This window comes from Gouania willdenowi, chromosome 1 (assembly GCF_900634775.1).
Source record: "Gouania willdenowi chromosome 1, fGouWil2.1, whole genome shotgun sequence".
Lineage (NCBI taxonomy): Eukaryota > Metazoa > Chordata > Actinopteri > Blenniiformes > Gobiesocidae > Gouania > Gouania willdenowi.
Window position 1 is genome coordinate 44,743,985 of NC_041044.1, and position 10,784 is coordinate 44,754,768.

General features: G+C 42.4%; 1 protein-coding gene across 1 annotated transcript in view; it reads right to left on the reverse strand.

Moving 5' to 3' along the window:
- The window catches only part of LOC114460655 (regulating synaptic membrane exocytosis protein 1-like), a 51,728-nt gene that overhangs the window by 25,426 nt on the left and 15,518 nt on the right, over nt 1-10,784 (reverse strand). The window contains exon 3 of the mRNA XM_028442608.1: nt 8,044-8,327. Within this exon, the coding sequence (XP_028298409.1) occupies nt 8,044-8,327 (284 nt within the window). The remainder of the gene's footprint in view (nt 1-8,043; nt 8,328-10,784) is intronic.

The following is a 10,784-nucleotide window of genomic DNA, read 5'->3' on the forward strand; positions in this document are numbered from 1 at the left end:
CAGCGGCAATGAATCCTCACCTAACCCGTCGGACGCTTGAAAACAAAGGGATTGACTCGAAGGCCTCCTAAGACTCAAAGCTGTGACCCAGCTTCTAGTCGAGCTTTTTTAACCGAGGGGGTTTAATACAGCACAGGATCATCGGTAAATGGTGCGTAAAATAAGTCAGATGCCGTGTTTTGGAGATTTTATATCCAAGAGTATTGTAATCACAAATACTTTGTTATTCTACTTAAGGAGGTAGTATATCTTTATAGAAATATCTGAACTTTATACTCTTTAGATTTGAGAAATACCCTCATTACTTACTTTAACTTTACAGAGGATCAAAAAAAATGTGATGTGCGTTGCCAGGTTGGGTTTCTTGTGTCTAAAGGAGGAAGTTTATGTGATTGTTTTCTGTGCATAATTATCAGCTTTATCTGGCAACATGGAGCGGACAACTGTCGTAAAACAGACATTTTGTATGTATGTTTATGTATTTGTACATATGTGTATGTATTTACATATTATACATAAACATACATATTCATACACATACATATATAATGTATTTATATATATATATGTATGTTTATTTATTTACATATTAGTATGTGTATGGTTATGTATTTATATATGTGTATGTTTCAGTGATCGACCGATTCATTTCTCCCGGCCGATTTAATCGGCCAATTTTTGCGTGTTTTACGTGTATCGGCATCGGTCGATGAGGGCTGCTGCGTTGGCCGATCCCATTATATACAGAGAGCCCTCCACAGGCTGCTGCTGGAGAGAGCAGAGCCCCTCCCCCACTAGGAGAGCTCTGGAGGAAGGTTCAATACAATGATAAGTTTTAAACTTTAAAAGCATCATTTAACTGTTTAACTTAGCTGAAATATTACCATACAGTTTAAAAGTGGAAACACAAATACATGCTCTACATGTGTTTCGCTTGAAACTATACGCTAAGCAAGTTTATGGGTCCAAATGGTAAACGGGAATGGCGAATGCCTCGTCTATAAAACTGCTCGCCATTGTGGCTATATGTATTCATACGGTAGCTGTTACGAACACTGGTCATAGGATTAAGTAATGCCGACGTTGTTCCGTGGTGTTGTCGGCATTGCAGTTGTTTTTAGCGAGCTGGCTGGACGTGTGTGTGTTTCTCCCTCCCTCTCTGCGTCTAATCAGCGAGGTCTCCATCCAACTACTAACCAGGACCAGATCTGCTTAGCTTCAGAGATCTAACCAGATTGGTCAATGACAGGATGTATGTATTTTGTTACTATGTGCAATAGTGTGTGTCATTTTATTTATGCTTAAATATATATTTTCAGAAAGTATATGTATGTTTACATATCTGTTTTTATTTTTACTTGTTCTACATTACCTGTTTTTAATATTTGTTAAATATTTTTTACTTGTCGTTCTACATCACCTTTGTTAATTTGAATAAATGTTCCTTTTTTTAAATTGAGACTTGTACCATTTGTTATTATCATTGTGTAATTTTTATGATGTAAATTGAGGGAGCAAAAGTAGGATCGGCTCAAGAAAGTCGGCACTCCGTATCGGTCATCGGCTAAGGCTGATGGAAAAAAAATTGGTATCGGCATCGGCCCTAAAAAACCATATCGGTCAATCCCTAGTATCAGAATCAGAATCAGAAATGTTTTATTTGCCATGTACAGTTTTAAGGACAGTACAAGGAATTTGACTTGGTGGTTGGTGCACAAAACAAACAACAAAAAGAAATAAAAACAAAACAACAAAGAACAACCCAGCAACAATAATAATAATAATAATGATAAATATAAAGGATGAGGGATAAATAAAGAATAGATAGAGAATAAAGGATAAATAGGATAAATATAAATATATATATACAGTGCAGCAGATATCAAGCTGGTGGAGGTGGTGATCGGGTGGGGGGGGTTCAGTGGGTGACTTGGGGTGTGTTCATGTGGATGGAGGCAGAGGGAAAGAAGCTGTTTTTGTGTCTGGAGGTTCTGGTCCTGATGGACCGAAACCTCCTACCAGAAGGGAGAGATTGAAACAGTTTATGACCGGGGTGGGAGGGGTCGGCCACAATCTTTCCTGCACGCCTCAAAATCCTGGAGGCGTACAGGTCCTGGAGGGAGGGCAGATTGCAGCCGATGACCTTCTCTGCAGAGTGGATGATACGCTGCAGTCTGGCCTTGTCCTTGGCCGTAGCTGCAGCGTACCAAATGGTGATGGAGGAGCAGAGGATGGACTGGATGATGGAGCTGTAGAAGTTCACCATCATCTTTGTTGGCAGACTGAACTTCTTCAGCTGCCGCAGAAAGTACATCCTCTGCTGAGCTTTTTTGATAAGGGAGCTGATGTTCAGCTCCCACTTGAGGTCCTGAGTGATGATGGTCCCCAGGAAGCAGAAGTACTCCACAGAGCTCACTGTAGAGTCTCCCAGGGTGAGGGGGGTGAGGGGGGCTGGGTTCTTCCTGAAGTCTGCTATCATCTCCACTGTCTTTAAAGCATTGAGCTCCAGGTTGTTCTGGCTGCACCAGGACACCAGCCGGTCTGTCTCCCACCTGTAGTCAGACTCGTCTCCATCAGCGATGAGACCGATGATGGTCGTGTCGTCTGCAAACTTCAGGAGTTTGACCGACTGGTGAGAGGAGGTGCAGCTGTTGGTGTACAGGGAGAAGAGCAGAGGAGAAAGAACACAGCCCTGAGGAGATCCAGTGCTGATGGTCCGGGGAGCAGAGATGGTTTTTCCCAGCTTCACGTGCTGCTTCCTGTCAGACAGGAAGTCTGTGATCCACCTGCAGGTGGAGTCTGGCACGTTCAGCTGGGAAAGCTTGTCCTGAAGGAGAGCTGGGATTATTGTATTAAAAGCAGAGCTGAAGTCCACAAACAGGATCCTGGCGTAGGAGCCTGGGGAGTCCAGGTGCTGGAGGATGAAGTGGAGAGCCAGGTTTACAGCATCGTCTACAGACCTGTTGGATCTATAGGCAAACTGCAGGGGGTCCAGGTGGGGGTCGGTGATGTCCTTGATGTGGGAGAGCATGAGGCGTTCAAAGGACTTCATGACCACAGATGTCAGAGCGATGGGTCTGTAGTCATTAAGTCCTGTGATCCTCAGCTTTTTAGGGACAGGAACGATGGTGGAGGCCTTAAAACAGGCTGGTACGGTGCATGTCTCCAGTGAGGTGTTAAAAATGTCTGTGAACACTGGAGACAGCTGATCAGCACAGTGCTTTAAGGTAGAAGGAGAGACAGAGTCCGGTCCACAAGCCTTACGGGGGTTTTGTCTCCTGAAAAGTCTATTCACATCTCTCTCTTTGATGGAGAAAGGTGTCTCTGTAGGAGGGGGGGAAGATAGGGGAGAGAGCCTCTGTAGGCAGCTGGGGTGAAACTGTAGCTTTGATGTGGGGGGTGAAGGTGTTGGAGTGAGGCTGGTCAGAGGTGTGAGGGGGGTTGGAGTCAGGTCTGACCCATTGTCTGTCAAATCTACAATAGAAGTTATTCAGACTGTTGGCCAGGCAGAGGTCGTTAGCAGCAGCAGGGGCTCTGGGCTTGTAGTTTGTAATTTGCCTGAGCCCTCTCCAGACAGAAGCCGAGTCATTTGCAGAGAACTGATGTTGTAACTTCTCTGAGTACAAACGTTTGGCTCTTCTCACCTCCTTTTTAAACGTGTACTTCGACTCTCTGTACCTGGCTCTGTCTCCACCCCTGAAAGCGACCTCTTTGTCTGCCCTCAGCCCTCTGAGCTTAGCTGTGAACCAGGGTTTGTCATTGTTATAACTCACCCTGGTCTTTGATGGAATGCAGCTGTCCTCACAGAAGCTGATGTAGGACGTCACAGCGTCTGTAAACTCATCCAGAGAACTGTTCGCAGACCTGAAAACATCCCAGTCAGTCCAGTCCAAACACTCCTGGAGTTTCTCCACTGCTTCACTGGTCCATTGTTTAGATTCCTTCACCACAGGTTTACAGAGCTTCAGCCTCTGTCTGTATGAAGGAATCAGATGGACCATCAAATGGTCCGATTGGCCCAGTGCAGCACGGGAAACGGCGTGATAAGCACTGCTTAGTGTGGTGTAACAGTGATCCAGTGTCTTCTCCTCTCTGGTCGGACATTTAATTAATTGTCTATATTTGGGGAGCTGGTGTGAGAGGTCCCCTTTATTAAAGTCACCAAGCACAATGATAAAAGAGTCCGGGTAGGTCCGCTCCATGCACAGGATCTGGTCGGCGAGTGTGCGCTGTGCCTCGCGCACATCAGCTGACGGTGGGATGTACACACCAACCAGGATGAATGAAGCGAACTCACGGCGAGAATAGAAGGGTTTGCTGTTGATAATAAAGGATTCCAGGTGAGGAGAGCAGTGCTGGAGGATCACTGTCACGCTCTGTGAAGTTGGAAGCCGGCCAACTGCAGCGCAGAGTCCGGTACCGCTCCACACAGCCACGTTTCCGTGAAGCACAGAACAGAAGATGAGGAGAAGTCTCTGTTTCTACCCAACAGCAGCTGGAGTTCGTCCACTTTGTTACACAGTGAGCGCACGTTAGAGAGGAATATCCCCGGTAACGGTGTGCGCCGGCCGCGCTGGCGGAGGCGCACAAGCGCACCAGCTCTTTTTCCTCTCCTCCGGCGCTTCACTGCGTGAGCAAAGGTGAGCGCACCTTTGAGTAAAATGTCCAGTAAATCCACAGAGGAAGCGATGAAAGTGGGAAATAAATCTCTCGGGGTTGTTGCCCTGACGTTCAAGAGCTCTTCTCTTGAATAAGAGAAGCCAGTTGCGGATTTTACAACAAAAACAAGACAAAAAAGTGCGGACCAACACACCACAGCAGCCATCCGCGGCGCCATCTTGTGTTTATGTATTTATATATTAGTATGTGTATGTTTTTAAATATTTGTGTATATATATATGTATGTATTTACAGTATATAATGCATTTATTTATCTCACTATTAGATTCAATCGGCTTTACACAAAATGTAAACAAACCAACTCATTATCTTAATCATGTCCTGGACCTTGTTCTAACATATGGTTTAGATATTGATCACCTGACAATAAATCCTCAAAATCCTATTATTTTTATCTTTTGAATTCAGAATATCAGCCTGCTTAAATTCTGAGAGAAGAGTACACTGTCTGAGAAAGCTGTAGCTAGATTTATAGATTTAGTTCCATCATTGTTTACCTCTGATCATTATGATATCTCAACAGAGAGTAGCTATCAATGTCCTACAACAGAGAAAATACATCACCTTATCAACAGTGTAATGTTGTCACTGCACACAGCTCTGGATGCTGTTGCTCCACTTAAAAAGAAGACGTTATGTCATCAAAAGGTCGCTCCCTGGTATAATTCTGAATTGCATCTTTTAAAACAGGCATCGCGAAAATTACAAAGGCAGTGGCTCGCCTCAAACATGGTAGAAATTCATATTGCCTGGAGAGAAAGTTTGTTATCTTATAAAAAAGCACTCCGCAAAGCTAAAACCTCCTATTATTCAACTTTAAAAGAGGAAAACAAAAATAATCCTCAGTTTCTATTCAGCACTGTAGCTAGGCTCAGCTAAAGCTGCTTCTTGCACAGACTTTTCTTCCGAAAACAACAAACTTCAGCAACAACACACACCTCGTCACCAGTTTATGTCCTCATAACAAGTAATCAGACACGAGAGACGGACTGGTAGTAATCGTTGTCTTTAGTTTGTCGTTCACACACACACACACACACACGGTTCATGACGTCACATGTAACAACGAGGACGGCGTCTCTGAAGGTCCATTTATAGAAATGTAAACAAAGGATAAACTAAAGTTTTACCATTTAAATACATAACAATAAGTGCAGAAATTAAAGAGACAAAGATAAAATAATAAAGAGTTAAAGCAAACAAATCCCTTTGTATTATTTCATTCCCTCACCCAATGAGAATCAATAAGGATAAATTCTTATCAATTCCCATCCCCAGCAGTGACGACTTCATCAACTTCTTTACTGTTAAAATTCTAACAATTAGAACTAAAGCTAATGTCCCCCCTGCCGGAGTGATCAATACTTTATTAAACAAAGCAGCTCCAGAAATATCCCCAACATGCAGCTTTTATTTACATAGTTTCACTCCACTTGGTCTATCTGAACTGACCTCAATAGTTAGTGGTTCTAAACCAACAACCTGTCTTTTAGATCCAATCCCATCTCCACTATTTAAAGATGTTCTTCCACTAATCAGCACTAATATGATGAACTATATTAACACATCTCTAGTAACAGGTTATGAACCACAGGCCTTTAAAACCACTGTAATCAAACCTCTCCTTAAAAACAACCCTTGATCCAAGTGACTTGTCCAATTATAGACTAATAACTAATCTAGGGGTGGGAACCTCTAGGTACCTCACGATACAATACGATACACAGCTCACAATAACGATTATCTCATGACATGACGATACTGCGATTACCAATGTATTGGTCAGAAATCAATCTACGATCTATGACATAACAAGAAAACAAAAGATTAAGTGAAAAAATACAATTTTTATTTTATTTCTCTGAAAGACAATAAATGGAAAGAGTGTCCTATGAACAGTGACACTATTTTAGTGCAACGTTTCTGTAAATAAGTGTCAACATACCAATGTAAATGAATAAGTATCTCCAATAGTGCTTTATGTAAACAATAAATAGGGTCTCACCAGTGACATCATTATGATGAAATATTACAGTAAACAATATATTGGTTCCTTCAACAAACAGTGACAACATTTCTGTGAAGACGTACCTGCACATTTTAGTGAAAAAGCAGAAACGGTTTGAAAATAATAAAATAAATCTTAAATCTAAAATTTTTTTTAAAAATTGATACTCGATCGATAATCAATCATACAAAAAAATATCGCGATATATGGCCATATCGAGATATCATCACACTCCTAATTCAATCTCCCTTTTGTTTCCAAAATTCTTCTACAAGCTCCCATGTATCTTAGAGACCCGTTAGTGCCCTATCGTCCAGGCAGATCACTACGCTCTCAGTCTGATGGTCTTCTGAAAGTTCCTAAAGTATCTAGAAGTAGAACAGGAGGCAGAGCATTCAGCTACCAGGCTCCTCCCCTTTGGAACCAGCTCCCAGTCTCAGTACGGGAGGCTGCTACTCTCTCCACCTTTAAGGCTAAACTCAAAACCCACTTATTTATTAAAGCGTATACCGTATAATTGCGATAATAAAGCGGACAAGCATCCCCTCTGTAGTGATTGCTGAGATCACTACGTGCGCAGACAAAATCTCATCTGAAGTGGTAGCATTTCAGAGCATGGTGGAGGCCGCATGACGTTTAATATTAATGTTAACATAACCACTAGGAACGAGTGTATCATAGTGTATCATGTTTTTCTGCAGTCTGTGTCTTCTCCTCACCTTCTGCTCTCTTTTCTATTTCAGGTGTCTTGATGCTGGAGCTGATGGTTCCTGATCAATGGTTCGCAGCTCAACTAGTCTGGTCTATCCTATTCTGTTTGTCCTTCTGTCCACTAACCCCAACCAGTCAAAGCAGATGTTTTTCACCTCTGAACCTGGTTCTAACAGAGATTTCATACAATAAAAAAGAGGGATTTTTTTCTTCCCACTGTCGCTAAATGTTTCTTCATGTGGATCTTGTTGGATTCTTTCTTTCTTACTATGGACTTTATGTTTTGTTAAGCGCTCTGAGATGTCTTTGTAGTAATTTGCTCTATATAAAAAAAGTTGAATTTAATTGAATTTACATATTAGTATGTGTATGTTTGTGTATTTTGATTTTATCATATGTGTGATTCAATAATAACGATTATTACGATTGTGATTATTACACTACATGTAATAATAATACGACCACATATGCAGAGAAATATCAGTAGAAAATATTGTCACCAAAAAAATCGTTATATATGTGAATCAATATTTAATATTTTTTCCCGCCCTCACTTGTTAATGTAGAAGGTGGGATATTCTTTTTATTGCTTATACATGATGTCAACGTCTGTGTGTGTGTGTGTGTGTGTGTGTGAGACTCACCTCTCTCTGGGCGGTTCACTTTGTGAACGTGAGCCCGACATCGTGTCCACAGACTTCACGCCTACAAGCGGCTGCGTGGCGTCCTGCGTCGCTGTGGCGTTGCTGCTGGGGGGCGGGGCTTGGGACCTGGAGCGCAGTAGCTTCCTGTCCTGCTGGGTTTCGCTTCCTGTGGCCGGGTCATTGACGCAGGTGCTTCCGGGATGCATGCCAGAGCCTGAGAACCACTCGCCAGACTTGGTGAGGATCTCCTGCTGCTTACGGCACAGGTTGCACACCCACATGACCTGCAGAGGACAAAGGTCAAAGGTCACACGCTAGGGCTACATAGGAGCTAAAACCGTGACACAAACACATGCCTTCGGCAGCTAGCAGCCGTTCAAACAGAACAAAAATAATTCAGAAGAATAAGAAGAAAAAAAGGTAAGAAGAGTCAGATTTTATTCTGAAAATACCACCAGCTGAAACCATCAGCTTTTATTCTGGAAAGTCGTCACCTGTTGTTAAGAAGCAACTGATAGTGACAGTGACACACATTACACAGATGAGTGTGCGGTGTGTAGCACGACATAATCCTAAATACACAAACGATACAGATCACATGTGGCCTTACAAATGAATACACAAAAAACACCCAGCAGACCACCAAAAACACACAAAATGACAGCAGAGATACACAAAATACCATTATTAATGCACAGAATAGACAGAAAAATACACTACAACTCCAACTACAGCCAGCAGAACAACAAAAACATGACAAAACTACACAAAATGACAGATTGATACACAAAATAACTCCACAACAACACCAAGGGACAAAAAAACACACCAAAAACACCATTATTAACACACAAAATGTCTCCAAATACACCCAGGAGAACAACAAATACATGACATGACATTAACTTACACAAAATAACAATTAAATACACAAAACAACTCTCTGCTCTCTACAGTTGTGTTGCTCTCTACAGTTGTGTTGCTCTCTACAGTTGTGTTGCTCTCTACAGTTGCTCAGAGACCAACACAGAGAAACATCTAAAGTAGATCTGATACTCACACATCGCCATGGCTACCACACACCACCGTACGCTCGCCGTACAAGCGCAGGGTTGTGGTTCTAATCTGGGGAGAGAAAAAGGAAGCCCTGGTGTACCCGTGGGAACCGTAGCGAGGAGCTGGGGCTGCTGCTCGACAATGGATGGCTCTACAATCTCCTGCTTACACAGCGACCTGATTGGATGGCGGTTGGCGCCGGTCCAGACTAATCTGGAGTAAGTCACAGCTGTCGGCTGCACACCACGCTACTGCTCCGCTCCTTCCTCCACCTCAGATTACAGAGGCCCATAATCCCTTCAGCAACTCATCAGCAGCTGACGGCCTCACAGAGGCAGCCTGTGGTGCCGCAGGTTGGGGATTAAACAACACCACCAGCGCTTTGGAGCAGGGACCGGTATTGGGCCCCGACCCAAGGGTTGGGGAGCCCTGGGTTAAAACCACCAAAATCATTTCACGTTTGTTCCTCTACCCGTGAGTGTATGTGACAATACCTGCTACAAATAACTCAAAATACAAAATATGTACAAAACACCAACAACATAAAAATGTCAAGAAAATTTAAAAAATGACAAAAATACTATTGAAAGAAGGATAAACCAAATAAAACACCCACAGAATGAGAGAAAAATAAACAAAATGACAGAAAATTTACAAACAACATTTACCAAAATAACTTTTTCTAATGACAAAAATACACTTTGAAAGAAATCTATACCAAATGACTTTAAAAACACACAAAACAACAACAAAAACACATAAAATGACAAAAACGATACAAAATGACTCCTAAAACTACAAAACAAACTAAAAAATATACAAAAAGAACAGAAAAATACACAGAACGACTCCTAAAACTCACAAACAAGCAAACTGTTGTTTCCTGTGTTAATGCTCTGCTCTGATTGGTCTTCATTCTAAATGATGACATGACTGTTGATCATGTGACCCTCAGATCACTGGGATTAAAGTTTCCCATCTCAGCTGCCGACAGTCATCAGTTGACATGATCACCAGCTGATTTCCAACACCACTGGAGTCCAGTGTTAAACTAGTCAGTACTCAACGGCAGGAGTGGCTCTTCTCACTGAGGGGGCGGGTCTTATCACCACAGTTATACCGTACATGAACACTATGATGTGTTTTCCACCAATCACTAACATCTGTGGAGGTGACTCATGCACAGTAACATCTGGAACATGATCCTTCACATGCACACAGCCAGAAGGTCTCCACATGCTCAATGTGAGCAGTTTACAGGTTCTCCTTCAGGCCCAGGAGGACCAGGTGTGGACTTCTCACGTCTCACTGAATCAAAGTTCTGCACCAGCAAAGATCAAAGGATGTGATTGTTTCTGTTCTGTGCTGGTGCAGATGATTATGGTTCTACCCTGTTCTTCACTATGAGACACTGGAGAGAAGCACACACAGGCTTCGGGTTAGAAGCAACTGGAAAACACACACTGATCAGCTGTGACATCAGAACCACTGAGGAACCAACTTCCATCACAGGAAGATGGTTCAGTCTGTGTCAGAATAAAAGCCCATCACAGGAAGTTGATTCGGTGTGTATCAAATTCAACAATCACAGCGCCGCTACATGCTAAGCTAACCAAAATATACAGAATGACGACAAAAACATAACAATAAAACAACCAAAAGTACAAAAAGCAACAGCAAAATAA